Below are 20,898 nucleotides of genomic sequence, written 5' to 3'. Positions count from 1 at the left end.
TCTGGTTACACTAACTACCACTATACCACTATAAAGATTATTATTATTATTATTATTAATTCTCCCATAAAAAATAACTAATGATGTAGTAAGATGAATTGATAAATGGTTCAAATGTATGATATGACAAATGTATTATTTATTTATTGAATATCTATTCTAGGGTCAGTGGTGCTATAATTTGAAATCGCATAGGCCTATCTAAAACTCTTCGCCTGCATGCCCACACTGTTTGCCCTACTTGACTTGCCGTAGTATGCCCAATTGCCCGGATGACAGGGGAGTTTGAAAAACAATGGACTGTAAAAACCGGCGGTTGTAGCTAAAAGAGCTAACTAGTGTTGTGATATAAATTGGAAACTTAAATTCGGCAAATTACAATACTAGCTAGATAATTCTGCAATGCAAGGTAAGTCAAATAATAAGCCTGTTGCTTACGTCATGTGTTTCCGCCTTTGTAACTAACGTAAAGTTAGCAGATAGCCACAGATAAAATATAAGGTAACTGACGTTAGCTAACCTCGAATGCATAGGTCCTACTAGTTTGCAAGCTACCGTTAAATGCTGAATTGAGCCCCTCTAGTTAACGTTAGTTGCCTGATAGACCCAACTGAAAATCACAGATTTCTGGGCTCCAATATTAATTTAAGCAGTACAAAAACGTGGAAAGTGCACTTACAAGCGAGAATGTTGAATACTTAACGTTACATTTGAACTTACTCTTCCGGTTTTTGTGCGGTTGCTCCGACCTTATTAAGTCGAAATGTGAAACAAATATCCACAGGAAAGTATTGTTAACCCAACTTTTAGAGCGCCAGCCAATACTGCTGTTGAAATTTCAACTGGCACATGTGCAAAACCATGTAAACACCTGCAAGACTTCGGTAAGTATAGACAGGTGGGTTGTTTAGCAAAAAAAGATACATGAGCAAAACCGACAGGGTTGGCGTAGAATCAAAGGATCGTTGACAATATGTAAACTTTATGAAATGAAAACAAATACATTTGCACAGTGAGCACTTGTCTATCATATACATCGTTAGTTGTTGTTTAGCTAGAGCATTTTAGCCAGGTTAGCATAGACGTGACAGACACAACACAATACTTGAGTTAAAGTAAAGATACCCTCTTAGAAAATGACTCAAGTAAAAGTGAGTCACACAGTAGAAGACCACTTGAGTAAAAATATTAAGTATAAGTATTAAGTAAATTAAGTATTTGGTTTTAAATATGCTTATGTACTAAATATATTTAAGTGTATATATACTTAAGCAGTGGTGGAAAAAGTACCCAATTGTCATACATGAGTAAAAGTAAAGATACCCTAATAGAAAATGACTCAAGAAAGTGAAAGTCACCCAGTAAAATACTACTTGAATAAACATCTAAAGTATTTGGTTTTAAATATACTAAAGTATCAAAAGTAAAAGTATAAATCATTCCTTATTTAAACAAAACAGGCACCACCATTTTTTAAATGTTTTTATTTAAAGATAGCTAGGGGCACACTCAGACATAATTTACAAATGAAGCATTGGTGTTAGTGAGTCTGCCAGATCAGAGGCAGTAGAGATGACCAGGGGTGTTCTCTTGATAAGTGTGAAATAGAAAATTGTCCTGTCCTGCTAAGCATTCAAAATGTAACTACTACTTTTGGATTTTAGGGAAAATGGAGTAAAAAGTACATTCTTCTCTTTAGAAATGTAGTGAAGTAAAAGTAGTCCAATATAAATAGTAAAATAAAGTACCGATAATCCAAAAAACTACTTAAGTAGTACTTGTTATTAAGTAAAAATACTTTAAACACTGTACTTAAGTATATTCCAGGCTGCATTACATCTGGCCGTGATTGGGAGTCCCATAGTGAGGGGCACAATTGGCAAAGCGTCGTTAGGGTTTGGCCGGGGTAGGCTGCCATTGTACAGTCACGGCCCAAAATTTTGAGAATGACACAAATATTAATTTTCGGTTTGCTGCTTCAGTGTCTTTAGATATTTTTGTCAGATGTTATTATGGACTACTGAAGTATAATTACAAGCATTTCATATGTGTCAGACTTTTATTGAGAATTACATCAGGCTCCTTCCCTTTTTCCACATTTTGTTACGTTATAGCCGTATTCTGAAATTGATCAATTATTTTTGTCCCTTATCAATCTACACACAATACCCCATAATGACAAAGCAAGAAAAGTTTTTTGCTAATTTATTACAAATAAAAAAACTACTTATTTTCATATGTATTCAGACCCTTTGTTATGAGACTCAAAATTGAGCTCAAGTGAGTCCTGTTTCCATTGATCATCCTTGAGATGCTTCTTGATTGGAGTCGACCTGTGGTAAATTAAATTGATTGGACATCATTTGGAAAGGCAAACACCTGTCTATATAAGGTCCCACAGTTGACAGTGCATGTCAGAGCAAAAACCAAGCTATGAGGTCGACGGAATTGTCTGTAGAGCTCCTAGACAAGATTGTGTCGAGGCACAGATCTGAGGAAGGGTACCAAAAAATGTCTTCTTCATTGAAGGTCCCTAACAATACTGGCCTCCATCATTCTTAAATGGATGAAGTTTGGAACCACCAAGACTTCCTACAGCTGGCCACCCGGTCAAACTGAGCAATCGGGGGAGAAGGGCCTTGGTCAAGGAGGTGACCAAGAACCCGATTGTCACTCTGACAGAGCTATATAGTTCCTCTGTGGAGATGGGAGAACCTTCCAGAAGGACAACTATCTCTGCAGCACTACACCAATCAGGCCTTAATGGTAGAGTGGCCAGATGAAAGCCACTCCTCAGTAAAAGGCACATGACTGTCCACTTGGAGTTTGCCAAAAGGCACCTAAACGACTCAGACCATGAGAAACAAGATTCTCTGGTCTGATGAAACCAAGATTGAACTCTTTGGCCTGAATGCCAAGTGTCACATCTGGAGGAAACCTGGCACCATCCCTATGGTTGAAGCATGGTGGTGGCAGCACCATGCTGTGGGGATGTATTTCAGGAGCAGGGACTGGGAGATTAGTCAGGATTGAGGGAAACATGACCGGAACCTACTCCAGAGCGCTCAGGACCTTAGGCTGGGGAGAAGGTTCACATTCCAATGGGACGATGACCCTAAGCACACAGCCAAGACAATGCAGAAGGGGCTTCGAGCAAGTCTCTGAAAGTCCTTGTGTGGCCCAGCCAGAGCCCGGACTTGAACATCTCTGCAGAGACCTGAAAATAGCTTTGCAGTGACGCTCCCCATCCAACCTGACAGAGTTTGAGAGGATTTGCAGAGACGAATGGGAGGAACCCACGTACAGGTGTGCCAAGCTTATAGCATCATACCCACAAAGTCTCAAGGCTGTAATCGCTGCCAAAGGTGCTTAAACAAAGTACTGAGTAGTAAAGGGTCTGAATACTTATGCAAATGTGATATTTCAACCAAAAAACATGTCATACATTTGCAAACCTTTCTAAAATCCTGTAACAAAAGTTTGGAAAAAGTGAAGGTCTGAATACTGGGGCAAACACAACACATTACTGAGTACTTAATGTTGTCAAGCATGGTGGTGGCTGCATCATGTTATGGGTATGCTTGTCATCGGCAAGGACCAGGGAATTATTTAGGATAGAAATAAACATAATAGAAATAAGCACAACCAAAATCATAGAGGAAATTTCTAACAGACACTGGGAGACAAATTCACCTTTTCAGCAGGAAAATAACCTAAAACACAAGGTCAAATCTATACTGGAGTTGCTTACCAAGGCAACAGTGAATGTGACTGAATGTCCTAGTTACAATTTTGACTTAAATCGGCTTGAAAATCTATGGCAAGACTTGAAAATGGCTGTCTTGCAATGCTCAACAACCAACTTGATAAATATTGAAGAATTTAAAAAATAATATGGGCAAGTATTGTACAATTCAGGTATGCGAAGCTCTTAGAGACTTATCACATTTTTCTTCCACTTTAACATTAGAGTATTGTGTGTGGATCATAGACCAAAAAATGACAATTGATCCATTGAGGGTGAATGGGCAAGACCAAATATTTAAGTTTCCTTGAACGGGGTATGGTGGTAGGTGCCAGGCACACCGGTTTGAACTGCAACGCTGTTGGGCTTTTCACACTCAACAGTTTCCCGTGTGTATCAAGAGTAGTCCACCACCCAAAAGACATCCAGCCAAATTGACGCAACTGTGGTGACTCAACTGTGGGGAAGTATTGTCATCAACATGGGCCAGCATCCCTGTGGAACGCTTCTCCTTGTGGAGCACACTCGTCTTTACCCACTAAATCAAATCAAAGTTTATTTGTCACGTGGGCCGAATACAACAGGTGTAGTAGACCTTACAGTGAAATGCTTACTTTTAGGCTCTAACCAATAGTGCAAAAAAAAGGTGTGTGTGTGTAGGTAGGGAAAGAAATAAAACAACAGTAAAAAGACGTTTGAAAATAACAGTAGCAAGGCTATATACAGACACCGGTTAGTCAGGCTTATTGAGGTAGTATGTACATGTAGGTATGGTTAAAGTGACTATGCGTATGATGAACAGAGAGTAGCAGGAGCGTAAAAAGAGGGGTTGGCGGGTGGTGGGACACAATGCAGATAGCCCGCTAAGCCAATGTGCAGGAGCTATGGTTGGTCGGGCCAATTGAGGTAGTATGTACATGAATGTATAGTTAAAAGTGACTATGCATATATGATAAACAGAGAGTAGCAGCAGTGTAAAAGAGGGGTTGGGGGGTGGGGCACAATGCAAGTAGTCCGGGTAACCATTTGGTTACCGGTTCAGGAGTCTTATGGCTTGGGGGTAAAAACTGTTGAGAAGCCTTTTTGTCCTAGACTTGGCACTCCGGTACCACTTGCCATGCGGTAGTAGAGAGAAGAGTCTGACTGGGATGGCTGGGGTCTTTGACAATTTTTAGGGCCTTCCTCTGACACCGCCTGGTGTAGAGGTCCTGGATGGCTGGCAGCTTTGCCCCAGTGATGTACTGGGCCGTACACACTACCCTCTGAAGTGCCTTGCGGTCGGAGGCTGAGCAATTGCCGTACCAGGCAGTGATGCAACCGGTCAGGATGCTCTCGATGTTGCAGCTGTAGAACCTTTTGAGGATCTCAGGACCCATGCCAAATCTTTTTCGTTTCCTGAGGGGGAATAGGCTTTGTCGTGCCCTCGTCACAACTGTCTTGGTGTGTTTGGACCATTCTAGTTTGTTGTTGATGTGGACACCAATTAACTTGAAGCTCTCAACCTGCTCCACTACAGCCCTGTCGATGAGAATGGGGGCATGCTCGGGGCTCCTTTTCCTGTAGTCCACAATCATCTCCTTAGTCTTGGTTACGTTGAGGGATAGGTCGTTATTCTGGCACCACCCGGCCAGGTCTCTGACCTCCCTATAGGCTGTCTCGTCGTTGTCGGTCATCAGGCCTACCACTGTTGTGTCATCTGCAAACGTAATGATGGTATTGGAGTTGTGCCTGGCCATGCAGTCGTGGGTGAACAGGGAGTACAGGAGGGGACTGAGCACGCACCCCTGGGGAGCTCCAGTGTTGAGGATCAGCGTGGCAGATGTGTTGTTACCTACCCTCACCACCTGGGGGCGGCCCGTAAGGAAGTCCAGGATCCAGTTGCAGAGGGAGGTGTTAAGTCCCAGGTTCCTTAGCTTACTGATGAGCTTTGAGGGTACTATGGTGTTGAACGCTGAGCTGTAGTCAATGAATAGCATTCTCACGTAGGTGTTCCTTTTGTCCAGGTGGGAAAAGGCAGTATGGAGTACAATAGTGATTGCATCATCTGTGGATCTGTTTGGGCTGTATGCAAATTGGAGTGGGTCTAGGGTTTCTAGGATAATGGTGTTGATGTGAGCCATTACCAGCCTTTTATGGCTACGGACGTGAGTGCTACGTGTCTGTAGTCATTTAGTCAGGTTGCCTTTGTTCTTGGGCACAGGGACTATGGTGGTCTGCTTGAAACATGTTGGTATTACAGACTCAATCAGGGACATGTTGAAAATGTCAGTGAAGACAGCTGCCAGTTGGTCGACACCTGCCAGTTGGTCAGCACAAGCCCTGGTAATCAGTCTGGCCCCACAGCCTTGTGTATGTTGACCTGTTTAAAGGTCTTACTCACGTTGACTACGGAGAGTGTACTCACACAGTCATCCGGAACAGCTGATGCTCTCATGCATGCCTCAGTGTTGCTTGCCTCGAAGCGAGCATAGAAGTGATTTAGTTTGTCTGGTAGGCTCGTGTCACTGGGCAGCTCATGGCTGTGCTTCCCTTTGTAGTGTAACGGTTTGCAAGACCTGCCAAAAAAGACGAGTGTTCAGTCATATCAGTTTTGATATCATTAGATATTTTCTTTACCTGTTTAGACAGTTTATTATTGCCTGTGCGAATTTCTGTTAGTAGTGTCTCTAAACTTTAGACAAGTCGTCAGCTTCTTGGTCCATGGCTGTGTTGTTTCGCTGTGTTTGTTTGTCTCTTTCTAGGTTTAGTATTTGCCATAACATGCAGTTGCCAACATAACGTTTCAGTTATTTCTTGATGTTGGTCAAGTTATTTTCTACTTAAGAGGCATACTTTTCATGAAGGAAGGGAATGCCATACGGATCACCTTCACCTGACCGTTACGGCCGGCATACCGGAAATTGTCTCCAATCTATTCATTTTGTCATTACAGATGGAAGTCCGATTGACTCATGGATACCAATTTTATATCTCTGCGCTAACGCTAGTTAGCAACTTCCTTCAAACTGCATGCAGACACATGAATGTTATCCATGAGTTCATCTGACTCTGGGGAAGTAGATAAAGAGCCTCATTGCATTAAAGGGAACCTTCTGGATTTTGGCAATCTCATTCCGCTACTGGACGGAAAAGATGGGGTGGGTTTCACAGTGCATAATGCGTCATTCACATTACATCTGAGCTGTCAATGGGAACTGTCCGTAAAGGAGTGATATAGCAGCGTCCCCTTGCTGTTGAAGGCTTCGTTGCAAAACTGCAGCAAGAGTCTGTCAATGGAACAGGACGTTACCATACCACAGAAAATATGTTGTTTTGTGCGATTGCTTTATGAGATAGCTAGCAACTTGGAAACAATTAACCATAATAGTAATGTTAAATAATACACATTGGCTGTTAAAATAATATATTATATGGCTGTTTCCTCCCATTTTAGTATATTGTGATGGTTATGACGTTTTGTTTTTTCTTATAATTATTAGGTGGAGGTCGCTAGCTACAGTATCTTCTACTGGCCTAGCTTTTAGTTAGTAGTGATGCGAACTTGGCTCTTTTTAGTGACTCAGATCTTTTTGACTCGTTAAGACTCATTTCGTTAGAGCACATATCTGGAGCCACCGACCCGAAGGAGAGCTTATTAATTAGTCTGCAGCCATTGCTGCCAGCAGGTCAAACGAACGACAAAGATGAACTAGTGAGTCGCTCAGAAAAACGAATCATGACTCTCGAGTCAGTGAAGAACCGTTAAAAAAATAACAATTTCACGAAATAGCTAGCTGCTCCGTAAGCTAGCTTGACTTGATAGAAAGTTAGAGAAACAAGTTGAGGAAAAAGTAACTAAGCAAAACATGTTTTATTATCACCCGAAACAGTGTGTTTCTCCTGTATTGAATGAAAAGGTCATATTTTGAAATCTCCCAAAATAATTTAAATCTCTCCTTACATTGTGAACTCTATATTCACTATCCAGAAACAGAACGAGAGAGCATGAAGATGACATATGGCGTAATGAAATACCCGGGGCATGAGGGATGAGCAAACAAATCGTGATAGCCACACACAGAGACCTGCGTTTTGAAGTCAGTTAATATTACTTTCCTGTGGATATTTTGTCACACATTTCCAACTGAATAAGGACGTAATCAGCAGATAGGTAGAGTAAGTTCAAATGAAGTTTATTCAACATTGTGACTTGTAAAGGGACGGTTTGGATGTTTTACTGTAAAACTTAGAGACTAGTGAGAAAATCCGTTTCACTCAGATTAACGTTAGATGGTGCTTTATTTACTTAACCAAAACAGTTAACTCGGGCTACAAGTTGGTTCCACATTCCGCCAACGGAATGGGAGCGAAAAATATTTTTGCCAGATCAGATTCTTCTGGCAATTCTCATACAGGAACTTCATTGCGAGGAAAGATGTTTAACATGCTTTTTACATTTGTATCACAAACCATTTTTGTGAAAATCATAATGCAATTGGCCCTTTATAGACCCATAGATACCTTATGAGCTGTGAACCGTACATGATACAGACAACATTTTGGTGCCGTCATACTCCTTATAGTGTGCTGTAACAAATGGAGTATGTCTAGATTCTGAAATGTGCATTTTCATATAAATGTATTCAACATTTAAAAATATACTAGTCTTACATAAACATCTCCAGAGTGGTCTTTGAAATTTTTCATGATATGACCCATTTTATAAACGTATAGGTAGGTCATTAACCAATCACATTCCTCCTTTAGGATTGCACATTCATCAAATCACCAGAAGAGGGAGTTCCGTTTGAGTTCCCGTTGGTGGTGCTCATAAAATGTATTATAACTTCATAATTAGTAGAGAGCCCACTCTGGAAAATGTGATGTACTTGTGAAGTATATTGTTTGGAACAATATGTCTTAAAATGAACAAAATCAAAGAGTGTAGTTTTGAGATATTCATATTAAGATATTTGTTGTTGAATATATTTGTGAAATGTATATTTCAGAGTCTAGACATACTCCATATGTTACAGCACACTGTAAGGAGTATAATGACGACAAAGATGTTGTCTGTATCATGTACGGTTCAAGGATCATAAGGTCTTACAGGAGGCATGCATAGGTCTAAAATTGCCAATTTCATCATGATTTTCGAACAAATGGTTTGTTATACAAATATATGCTAAACATCCCTTCCTCCAAAGGCATTTCCTATGTGAGAATTGCCAGAACAATTTGAGAGAGAATCACCATTCAAATCAACTAAGACCAAGGTTTGTTTGTGTTATCCATATGCCTTGGTTTGTTAGGTTTGTCCCTGCGACCAGCAGTCTAGTCATTTTTGGTGTTCGTGGACCAGGACGGGACCACCATGCAGCAGCACCCACCAGGGGCAGGAGGGTGCTTCATGGGTATGCTGTCCCCTGGCCATGGGGCAAGAAAGCTGGAAGGGAAATCTTTCTATCTGGACGCTGTGAAGAGTCGCCCTGCAGCCTTTCTTGCGGAGGCCATATCCCATCTCGGCGGGGTAGGAAAGCTGGGAGGAATTGGGGCAAATTAAGCACATTAAGTGGTGTGTGTGTCAGTCATTAGATCATTACATGCTGGGATTATTCTGTAGTAGACATGAGACAGAGAGACTTCCTATATATTTTCATTTCAGATTTTATAGTGCTAAGCCTCAAGGTGGACTCCAACAATATGACATGATTATATGATGATACATGCAATGATACTTAGCATTATTTTGTAAAAATGTTTGCAGAGAATTGAGAGTTTCCTGAATAAGGATGTCAGCTTTGTTGTGACTGGGAGCCTAGAGGGACTCCGAAGCGAGAGGTTCGAAGTGACCCGAGGTGGGTCAGACGGGATGACCGGGGAGTGTCACAGCTCTCCCCGCTCCACCAAACCGAGAGAGAGCATCATGACCAGCACCAGGCAGCAGCGTCCAGCCACTGGCACTCCCAGACCAATGGTATGGCCTTCCATCCCAGTGCCATATGACTATCCACATATGGCTGTCCACATATGGCTGTCCTATCCTACTTTGCGGTGCATTAACATCAAACCATCTGTAATATCTATTTTTATTCACAGAATATCATAGCATTTTTTTATATTCTGTTATCCATTCATGGCTTCTTGGATGTAGACCTTACTGTGTTAGAGACCTTCTGCTTGTATTAAAAGGAACTGGTATGGGGATTCTCAACGCTTTGTTTCTGCAGGTGTGTGGCAGCCGCGGGAAGGCCCTGCTAGAGAAAGCCATTAGGAATAATGTGAGTGCTTTTATTAGGTTGTTTATGTGGCCTGATTTCAAACTGTCTCCTACCCTTAGACAGGGTTAGGGCTAGAGGTTGATTTGAAAACGGGTTGTGATAGCCTTGCGGTTGGTTTCCATGTGTGGTAATGGATCTTCATTTTCCCATGCTGTTAGACCTTGTAACACGAAAACACTGTCAATGGTTTTATCTTTCAGGAACGGCTTCAGGGGAACAGTGTTTTGGCCAATGCCCGCTCCTGGGGAGTCAAGATCGTGCACGTGGACGGTATCCTTTTCACTATCAAACACATTCTCATTCTCGTCACTCATACCTTTTTAGGTTGACTAACTACTTTAACTACTCACAGTTTGCCACAGGATCACCTTGTGTTAAGTTGTCCTACTGTTTGCGTGTCAAATGTAGCCCATTAATTTCCATATCCAAGGAACCTCGTTCTTTTGTGCTGTATTGATCCTAAGCTGACAGCAGATGGCGTCAGATCATTTTCTTAGTCTAGCTTGAGCTATTTGGCTCTTACCAAGACTATGGGCTGTGTTATTAAATGTGATCCTTAATTTAGATAAAGATCTCCTGACGCATGTCCAACTGTTGACAGCGGAGAGCTCCAAGGCCAGACGCAGGAAAACTGAGGTAATGTGGTACACCAACCTGTTAGACCTCGTCTATCCTAATTATTTTTTTACAAAGAAAGAGATTGGACCTCTGTCTGCACCAGAAGCATGGTTAGGCCTAAATGTTACTTCTGTAATTTGCTTGTTTGAAATACTTGCATTAATAAAAGGTTGACGTTAACCTTTTCCCATTTTTGGGGTTTAGCTGAAAAATTCCAACAAGTATCCTGCTGTGTCTCGTGTCATCAAAGGTCAGTGAATGTTTAACTATTTTATTATTTTCGACTATGGAAATGTACTGTGCTGTCTTGTAACTCCATTTACTTTCATGCTATTGATGCTAAATATATTTTTCTGCATTTTCTTTCTCCCTTGGTCCACAGCTGGTGCCTTGAAGTCCCCCTATCTGAAGGTAGAGGATTCAAGCAGGTGGGTCCCTCTCTCCTCCTCTCCATGCACCCCCTCCGCCCTCTTCAGCTGCTTCTAAGCAATAGCTACATCCCATCTCCTCAGTCTTGGGGACAAATCAAGGCCAAGTGCAACAAGACACTGCAAGATCTTTGTGGCTCCTCAGTGCGAGTTTCCCCTTCAAAAAGCCAACTCCACCTGCCCCCCCCCCCCCCCCCCCCCCCCCCCCCCCCCCCCCCCCCACCTCCCCATGTAAAGATATCTTTCCCAACCCTTTCCCTCTCATCTCCTCTACTGAAGCTGCCTGGCCTGCACAGTGTGAGGGCTAAGGCAAGTGGGGAGCTTGGCTAGCATGGGCATTTAACATTTAATCACGACCTCCAAGAGGGTAGAGTGTGGAGGGGTGACTCGCTGCTGTTCTTGTTTAGCCAAAAGTCTGAATAACAATGGTGGGTTGCATTCCCATTGCCCTCTTCCCCGAAGTGTGCAAAATAATTGGTACAAGCCGAACAAATATACCAACATCCACCATGTTCCTTACACCAGTCTATTCCTTTGAAATCAATGAGTAAACACTATGGGGAGAAGGATAGTCGAACTGCAACCTTGGTGTTTATCAGGAGGTCAAGGAAGAGGTGGTGGTCTAGGCAGGATCGCTAACTCCTTGTAAGACATTCTGCGTTAGCGTCATAGTAGCTGAGCCTTGGAACAGAAGCAGTCCACAGTATGCCAGCTAATCACTCTGAAACCACAATGTGGGTGGTGATCAGTGATGTGCGGTGAGTTGGATGGCTGGGTCAGCACTGGCTAGTATCAAAGCCAGGTTTACTCACAAATACACCTTGATGAAGGCCAAGTTAACCATACAACAGATGGCTCCAACAACCAGAGTAACATAGGCTATTAACTGAAATTTACAAATAATTTTCACAAAATGTAATTACCAATCTAGCCAAAATACAGTGCCTTTGGAAAGTATTCAGACCCCTTTTCCACATTTTGTTACGTTACAGCCTTATTTTAAAATGGATTGTTTTCCCCCCTCATCAATCTACACACAATACACCATAATGACAAAGAAATAATAGTATTTGTTTTTTTTTTGCTAATTTATAATAAAATATCACATTTGAATACTTACGTAAATAAAGTATTTCAGTTTTTTAGCAAAAATGTCTAAACCTGTTTTCACATTTTTCTATTATGGGGTATTGTGTGTAGATTTTCTGAGGATTTATACTTTTTTAAATGTATTTTTTTACGTCCATTTTAGAATAAGGCTGTAACAAAGCAAAATGTGGAAAAGGTCTAGGGGTCTGAGTACTTAACGAAGGCACTGTACATGGCGGCATATTTCAATTTCATCCGACAAAATGACACACCGCTAGCTCGGCCATAGACCGATGTACAGTCGTGGCCAAAAGTTTTGAGAATGACACAAAAATGAATTTTCATAGCCTGCTGCCTCAGTTTGTAGGATGGCAATTTGCATATACTCCAGAATGTTATGAAGAGTGATCAGATGGATTGCAATTAATTGCAAAATCCCTCTTTGCCATGCAAATTAACTGATTCCCCAAAAAACATTTCCACTGCATTTCAGCCCTGCCACAAAAGGACCATCTTGCATCATGTCAGTGATTCTCTCGTTAACACAGATGTGAATGTCGACGAGGACAAGGCTGGAGATCACTCGGTCATGCTGATTGAGTTCAAATAACAGACTGGAAGCTTCAAAAGGAGGGTGGTGCTTGGAATCATTGTTCTTCCTCTCAACCATGGTTACCTGCAAGGAGACACGTGCCGTCATAATTGCTTTGCACAAAAAGGGCTTCACAGGCGAGGATATTGCTGCCAGTAAGATTGCACCTAAATCAACCATTTATCGGATCATCAAGAACTTCAAGGAGAGCGGTTCAACTGTTGTGAAGAAGGCTTCAGGGCTCCTAAGAAAGTCCAGCAAGCGCCAAGACCGTCTCCTAAAGTTGATTCAGCTGTGGGATCGGGACACCACCAGAACAGAGCTTGCTCAGGAATGGCAGCAGGCAGGTGTGAGTGCATCTGCACGCACAGTGAGGCGAAGACTTTTGGAGGATGGCCTGGTGTCAAGAAGGGCAGCAAAGAAGCCACTTCTCTAATGGAAAAACATCAGGGACGGACTGATATTCTGCAAAAGGTACAGGGATTGGACTGCTGAGAACTGGGGTAAAGTCATTTTCTCTGATGAATCCCCTTTCCGATTGTTTGGGGCATCTGGAAAAAAGCTTGTCCAGAGAAGACAAGGTGAGCGCTACCATCAGTCCTGTGTCATAACAGTAAAGCTTCCTGAGACCATTCATGTGTGGGGTTGCTTCTTATCCAAGGGAGTGGGCTCACTCACAATTTTGCCTAAGAACACAGCCATGAATAAAGAATGGTACCAACACATCCTCCGAGAGCAACTTCTCCCAACCATCCAGGAACAGTTTGGTGACGAACAATGCCTTTTCCAGCATGATGGAGCACCTTGTCATAAGTGATAACTAAGTGGCTCGGGGAACAAAACATTGATATTTTGGGTCAATGGCCAGGAAACTCCCCAGACCTTAATCCCATTGAGAACTTGTGGTCAATCTTCAAGAGGTGGGTGGACAAACACAAACCCACAAACTCCAAGCATTGATTATGCAAGAAAGGGCTGCCATCAGTCAGGATGTGGCCCAGAAGTTCATTAACAGCACGCCAGGGCAGATTGCAGAGGTCTTGAAAAAGAAGGGTCAATACTGCAAATATTGACTCTGCATCAACTTCATGTAATTGTCAGTTAAAGCCTTTGACACTCGTGAAATGCTTGTAATTATACTTCAGTATTCCATAGTAACATCTGACATTCTAGCTTTAAAGCGATGTCTGGTTCAACAGTAGTCTAACCTTCAAATTGCCAGGGAAAATGCATTTGGGCCTACCATTACTTGTTAAATCTGTTCTTCTGGTGAACCTCTCTGTGACAGAGTTGGACAAGTCACAGAACCCCATGTCCATTATTTTATTCTGTATGCGCACAGCAGGCCCACGGTTACGGGGAGACGCATCCCCAAGGCCCATGTCCACAAAGCAAAAGTAAAAGTCTGGATAAAAAGTATGAATTGGTGATGACGTTTCAGACAAGTAGGCAGTCCAGTACATGGTGATTGCATGTCAGGTCTTGTGTGGTGAGCTCCCGTGTGCTGCCTCTGTCTGGTCTTAACTTTCATTATAGTTGACGTTCTGCTCTTCCACTCTGATGTTCCAAACGGTACGTTACGTTATTCCAACTTGGAAGATTGTTCCGAGGTGCAATAGTGTCCAGTTGACAGGTTGTTTTTGCAAGCTAGCTAGCTTTGTTCAGTTCAAGGGATGCGAGCGCCAAATTATGTAGACACACAAATGTTGCTCAGCTTACACCAGGCAATACCCAGACAACATGTTTAGGCAATACGCATATGCAAAATATGAAATTGGCTCGAATGAAGCTACTTCCAAGCAAGGCAAAGCAGCAACACCTTTGCTGACCCTGTCCATTAACAATGACTGTAGTCAGGAAAGGCTGCACATGTAAAGGATATTAATGGATTTGAATGGCTGGAAAGAATGAATACCCTGGCACCTTTCCTGAGGTTTTGATGCAGTTTTAGCACATTTTTGAGGGTTTGAGAATAAATACCACCAGAATCATTGATAAAAAAACAGAACAAAAAATGACTTTTATTTTGATTTCATGACCGCTTTTTAAAAGTAGATTATCACAGGGCACTTGCCTACCATGACTGCACGTCACAGGTGGTGATGCTCTGCCCCTGGCCTTTGTATATCCTCTCCACCACCCCACCCGATGCTAGCTTAGGAGGCTAGTGTTTCAGCCAGGCTGATTTCCTTAATTGAACTTTTAGAACTCCCCTGACTGTTAGGTAATGTGACGAGTGCCATCAGCGAGGCAGGCATTCGGGCTGCTCCCTGGGAGCCCAGGGCTCAAGCAGAGGATACGGTTTCTTCTGTTCCACCTTGCCTTTGCAAGCAGCCCTGCATTGGATTCAGTGGACATGAATGGGGACTCAATGTGCTTCAGCAGCCCTATCATTTAAGCTAATTACAGGACCATGCCTGCTCAGCTACGGTACTGGGCCCATTCCATGAGAAATTGCACCCGTGGGCTGTGACAGCTAAACCAATGTGGTTGTTAGCTGGGTCATGTTCATTAGGACACACTGTAGCAAAACATTCAATGGGAATCAAGAATTTCTTATTGGACAGTTGGTACTCTCTTTCTGAGCGATTTCTAACACTTTGTACCTACTAAACACAACCCAGGTCTTAGTTGGGGTCTGTTTGATACAAGTCAAGTCTAAGACCTTACTGCAGTGTACAGAATTTACAGTGCATTCGGAACCTTCCAGAAGGACAACCATCCCTGCAGCAGTCCACCAATCAGGCCTTTATGGTCGAGTGGCCAGACGGAAGCCACTCCTCAGCCCACTTCAAGTTTGCCAAAAGGCACCTAAAGATCTCATAGACCATGAGAAACAAGATTCTCTGGTCTGATGAATCCAAGATTGAACTCTTTGGCCTGAATGCCAAGTGTGACGTCTGGAGGAAACCTGGCACCATCCCTACAGTGACGCATGGTGCTGTGGAGGTGTTTTTCAGCAGCAGGGACTGGGAGACTAGTCAGGATTGAGGGAAAGATCCTTGATGAAAACATGCTCCAGAGCGCTCAGGACCTCATACTGGGGCGAAGGTTTACCTTCCAACAGGACAATGACCCTAAGCACTCAGCCAAGACAATGCAGGAGTGGCTTCTGGACAAGTCCTTGAGTGGCACAGCCAGAGCCTGGACTTGAACCCGATCACATATTTCTGGAGACTTCAAAATGGGAGAAACTCCCCAAATAAATTTGCAAACATTTGGAAAAAAACAGTTTTTACTTTGTCATTATGGGGTGTTGTGTGTAGATTGAGGGGGGGAAACAATTTTTAATACATTTTTAGAATAAGGCTGTAATAAAATGTGGGAAAATTCGAGGGATCTGAGTACTTTCCGAATGCACTGAATGACTTGTTATAACAGCATGTGGTCATGTACAGTGTAATCAAACCTAACGTTATCGAAGTGTATATTTTCTGCTGTGCAATGACTTTCACCTTAGATCTAATTGTAGTATCCAATTCTCTCTCCTATTTGTTATGGAACCAGGAAATACAAGGCCCTGCACATGCAGTCCATGACCTTTCCCAATCTGTGCTACTCTGGCCGGTTCAGTCCTTTTGAGCCCCCTGCACCCCCACAGCCTGAGAGAGTCAAGGAGCAGGAACAAAACAAAGCCAGGTATAACACACTGAACAGGCCACAAGCCTAACCTTACTGGCCTTGGAACTCGGCCATTGCTTGTTTTTATCTCTACGACAGCCCAGCAATGGTGCTCTTTTGATGTTGGTGTACACATTATATGGTTCAGACAATACATTTATGCCTTTTTATACAGAGGGAAGACACTTCTAACTTTTTCCCCCCATTAAATAGACAGATAATTAAGAGTTTGAGTACAAGCCAGGACAAACCTCGAAGCCCTCTCCCACGCAACCCCTCACTTTGCCGGGCACGCAAAAAGAACCTGGGCTACTGCGAGTGCTGTCATGAACCCTTTAAGGACCAGGATGAGGTAAGACGTGTATCCGAGTCTTTTTTATTTTTTTGTCTCTGTTTTGTCTGTTAATGTCAATGTTTTTGTCTCTGTTAATGGTTTGTCTGTAAGCTTGTGTTTTGTATGCGTCTGTTTTTGTCAATGTCAATATTTTTGTCTGTATTCTATTTCTTTCACTCCTCACTACGTTAACTCTTGTCTGGCAGCACTTGCAGTCGGCTCAGCATCGTAGCTTTGTGCAGGACCGCTCCCACTACAGCCTGGTGGACGAGCTGGTGGCTGACATGGAGCCGGGCTTCGCCCCCTGTCCTGCCCCAGAGTCAGCAGCCACAACACTGCTCAGGTAAGAGCCAGGCCTAACATGGCATTGTCTTACGTCTGTTGGCGCCACTCCTACGCAAAGCTCGTCCCTCAACAGACCTGTCTTGTAAGTCATTGAACTAATATGTTGTGGAACTCCTATTCAAAATCTAATATCAGAAAGCATCTGCCATAGAAAATTAAAACGTTATTATTGCGCTCTCCTATGGCTATTTATGAAACAGGCTAAATTACACGTGATAGGGATTCAATCATTTGCAAATCAAAACAAAGGCTACCTGCAAAAATGATGGCCGCAAGGTATCTTGATCAGCTGCTTAGCTAACTTGTTGTAGCTAGCTTACTGACATAGAACTTTAGTGACAGGCTTAGCTTGTTTTAAAATACCCTGAAGTTGTAGCTAGACACGCTGTCCCAAAATGAAGAGGGACTGTTATCAGAAATTAGTCTGCTGGTTTCTCCTCGTTCGCTTAGCTACTTTGCAACGTTGGGTCAGCTGAGCGCAGCAGCAGTTGACTCCGGAAGCTACTGCACTCACTCACGGCAGAACAGGCAGCTGCTTCATCGTGAAATTGTCAAACTTCAGAAATTCTTCTCCATCCTTGAAGCACTAAACTCCTGAGCTAAAAAAATGTTTAACTAAGACTTCCAAAGAAAACGCCAACATTACACAGATGTATTGTTTTTAGCTTAGATTAATTCAGACTTTTGAGGCAGACATGGGGTTCAGCAGACAATGTTACCAAAGTAATATTTTAGAATATTATGACAGCACATTGTAGACTAACTAATTTTCATCTATCCCATTACTCTTTGCAAGATACGAGACATCGGTGCAGGCGGAATCGTCACGCTATCTGGCGTAAGACAATGCTAACACGGTTTAGAAGTACCCTGATACTATAATGCAATCCAAATTATAATTGGAGGTTGGATTAAAATCACTTAACATTGTGCCATACCATTCACATGTACCATGGTTATTTCTCAGAAATGTTCTCTTTAAAAAAATTATCTTCTAAAAGTGGTTTTGTGCTTTCTGCTACCCTATCAGGTTGGAGACTCCTCCACTTCTACTACAACTGCCCCACAGCCCCTCTGAGATGCAGACGCACAGTGAGACGGAGCACGCCATCCAGGCCCTGCTTACCCAAGGCTCACCGTCCAACACCCTGGACCCGGATCCAAGCCCTTCCACACCGAGCGTAGTCCCCCTGTCATCCCATGCCCAGCCTCTCCCCCCCTGCCCTGACACCCTCAGCCTACTCCTCCTGCCATCCCTCCCCCAGCCTCTCTCCTCCTGTCCTGACAACCACCCTCCCTCCCCTGACACTCTTTGTCAGTCCCCCACCCTAGCCCCCCTACCAAACCACTCCCAGCCCCTCTCCCCCTGCCCCAACACCCAATGCCAGCCCCCCAGCCCCTACTCCCAGCCTCCTGTACTCAGCCCTAAAACCATGTTTCCCTTTGAGCCCATGTCCCAACCCGACAGCCCCTACTCTCAGCCCCCAGTCCTCAGCCCCCAGGTCCTGCTTCAGCCCACCACTCCTCACCATCCCACAGAGGGGGAAGATATGGAGATTGACAGCCATATGTCAGCATCCGCAGAGGTGGAACCAGTCCCTCAGACTGTCCCAGGTCGGTCTCGCTCCCTTCCTCGCCTCTGGATCACTGCAGCGAACGCAAAGAAACGCAGCCGATCAGTCACTCCTGACGCCAAGGGCTGCAAGAGGATAAGGACTTCCCTGGCCAACCGTCACAAATCAAACCCCATCTGGGGCTTCAACAGTGCTGGTTGGACAAGGAAGGAAAACCAGCCCTTAGTCCCACCCACATATACTGGCAGTGGACATGAGCTTGTGGCTAAGGCCTGCTCCCTGCCCAAAGAACTAGGAACTGCAGAACAAAGACCAACCCCAGATCAGCTGGAAGTGAAGGGAATATCACTGGTGCCAACAATGACACAAGACAGAATAAACAAAGTTGGGAATGGTGTGGGCATCCGAGCAGCCAACCACTGTCACTCTGTGCCCATTTGTGGCCCGGGCCATGCAATATGTCCTTTGTTGAAGGTGGATAAGATAACCAGTTGGCCTCCAGTGGAAGTGTTTGCTACAAACCGCCATTCTTTGGCCACATCCGCTCGCCTTTCTTTGGCCACATTCCCAAGGCTTCCTGTGAAGTCCACAGGCAATCCGTCAGGTCATATGGATCATTCCATCTTCATGGACCGGGGTGTTCTACAGCAGCATGACACAGCGACTCCAAACATCAGTGCTTCTTTCCCTCCTCAGCTTCTTCACCACCCTTCAGATAGACCAACCCACTGCCCCGCCTCCAGCCAGGACTCAAACCACTGCCACTCCCAGTCCATCACCTCCATCTGTATCGAGTCTGCCCTGCTTCCCGATCTGGCCGTCCCCTCCGACTCGGACTCGGACTGGGAATGCGATCTCATGTCCCGCCTCGGCCCCCCTGCCGCCACCTCCGCCCCTTCCACCCTTTCCCTCCCGCAACCAGCGGGGAGCCACCACCAGCAGCTGGACTTGGAGCTACTACAGAGACCCTGCAGCACCTGGACGCTGCACGACACCAGCTATGAGTCGCATCTGTGCGCTGTGTTGCAGCAGCCCCTCACCCCGCTGCCGGACCCCTCTCTAGTGTTTTCCAGGACAGAAATGCAAAGTCTAGAAGTGACTCAGCACTGACTCGGGAATGACGGGAGAAGGGTTGGTTACTTGACCCATCGAAGTCCCAATACACAAACTTTTTGACTTACCTGGTTTTACATATGAAGTCGTCAAACAAAATGAACAGACATAACAACAAACATCGCAACGAATAACATTGACGTTGAAGCTTGTATTTGTCAGGGACCTACCCAAAAATCGCTGGATTATTCATGATGTATTACTGCAGAATGCCGCAATTACATCCTTATAACACTGACTTACGAGGACCTGATGAGGATCCTATGGCCTTGTGTTTCTGGGCCCATCCCTGGTCCATTAATAATTAAAGCACCCAGGCCATATTTTGTCTCATGCAGACCTTTGTCTTTCAGCAGCAATCTCTGAGAACAAGCAACGGTATTGAGAATTTAATGAGTCTCTGCTGGAAGGGGCATTACTCAATTAGTTTAAGTGCTGCGTCTGGATCGGCTCCCAGTAGCGCCGGTGTTGATGTTCAGACCGGGCTAAAGAGTTAAGTGAGTGAAGGACTCGACAGGACTCTGCAGTCCCGGCCAGAAACTCTTGATTAATCCTGAAAGGGCTTCTTTGAAGGAGATCCAACAAAAGGGACTGGATGGGTGAAAGAGATATGGGGGCTTGCCACAGTGCACTCACCACTGATGGGATCTCCACCATATATATTCCTTTGACAACTGTTTCATAATATTGTTTGCCGATATAGAGTTCCAGACATATGAGCTGTGCTTGCAGTTTTATTTTTTTCAGAGTTAAAAACTACTGATAAGTGAAGTGGGTGTTTGCAACATTTTCTGCCTCGTTGTGGTACTTTAAGCATGTGTCTTTGTCCAAGTGCAACAAAAGACTGACTCCAGCTGAGTATTTTGGGGTTTTTTCTTCACTAATTATGTTGAATATGACGTTATATCTCAAACTGAAGAATGGTTTTATAAAATGTGCTTTATTTCTGAAAGGTTTGTCAGCTTTCAGCCTTTCACTATGTGAATGCATAATGTCTCATGTTGGTTTTAACAAAATGTTTAAAAATTAAAATATATACAGTACCAGTCAAAGGTTTAGACACACTTACTCAATCAAGGGTTTTTCTTTGTTTTTACTGTTTTCTACACTGTAGAATAATTGTGAAGACATCAAAATGATGAAATAACATATGGAATCATATAGTAACCAAAAAAGTGT

At 43.7% G+C, this 20,898-nt stretch overlaps 1 protein-coding gene across 2 annotated transcripts; it reads left to right on the top strand.

Annotated features, from left to right (window-relative positions):
• Positions 1 to 201: 201 nt before the first annotated feature.
• Positions 202 to 20,851, top strand: dbf4b (DBF4 zinc finger B). 2 transcript variants are annotated; one of them, XM_021565287.2, is made up of 12 exons: positions 202 to 409; positions 9,037 to 9,254; positions 9,492 to 9,701; positions 9,955 to 10,005; positions 10,206 to 10,275; positions 10,577 to 10,641; positions 10,828 to 10,873; positions 11,006 to 11,051; positions 16,240 to 16,371; positions 16,567 to 16,705; positions 16,894 to 17,030; positions 18,063 to 20,851. In XM_021565287.2, exons 2-12 carry the CDS (start codon positions 9,099 to 9,101, stop codon positions 19,714 to 19,716), a joined length of 2,706 nt encoding a protein of 901 aa, XP_021420962.2. In that variant the 5' UTR covers positions 202 to 409; positions 9,037 to 9,098; the 3' UTR covers positions 19,717 to 20,851. The 2 variants fall into 2 exon arrangements, with proteins under 2 accessions (XP_021420962.2, XP_036802450.1); XM_036946555.1 differs by lacking the exon at positions 202 to 409 and adding an exon at positions 546 to 884.
• Positions 20,852 to 20,898: the final 47 nt, after the last annotated feature.

This window comes from Oncorhynchus mykiss, chromosome 16 (assembly GCF_013265735.2).
Source record: "Oncorhynchus mykiss isolate Arlee chromosome 16, USDA_OmykA_1.1, whole genome shotgun sequence".
Taxonomy (NCBI): Eukaryota; Metazoa; Chordata; class Actinopteri; order Salmoniformes; family Salmonidae; genus Oncorhynchus; species Oncorhynchus mykiss.
This window is presented reverse-complemented; position numbering and strand designations above follow the sequence as displayed.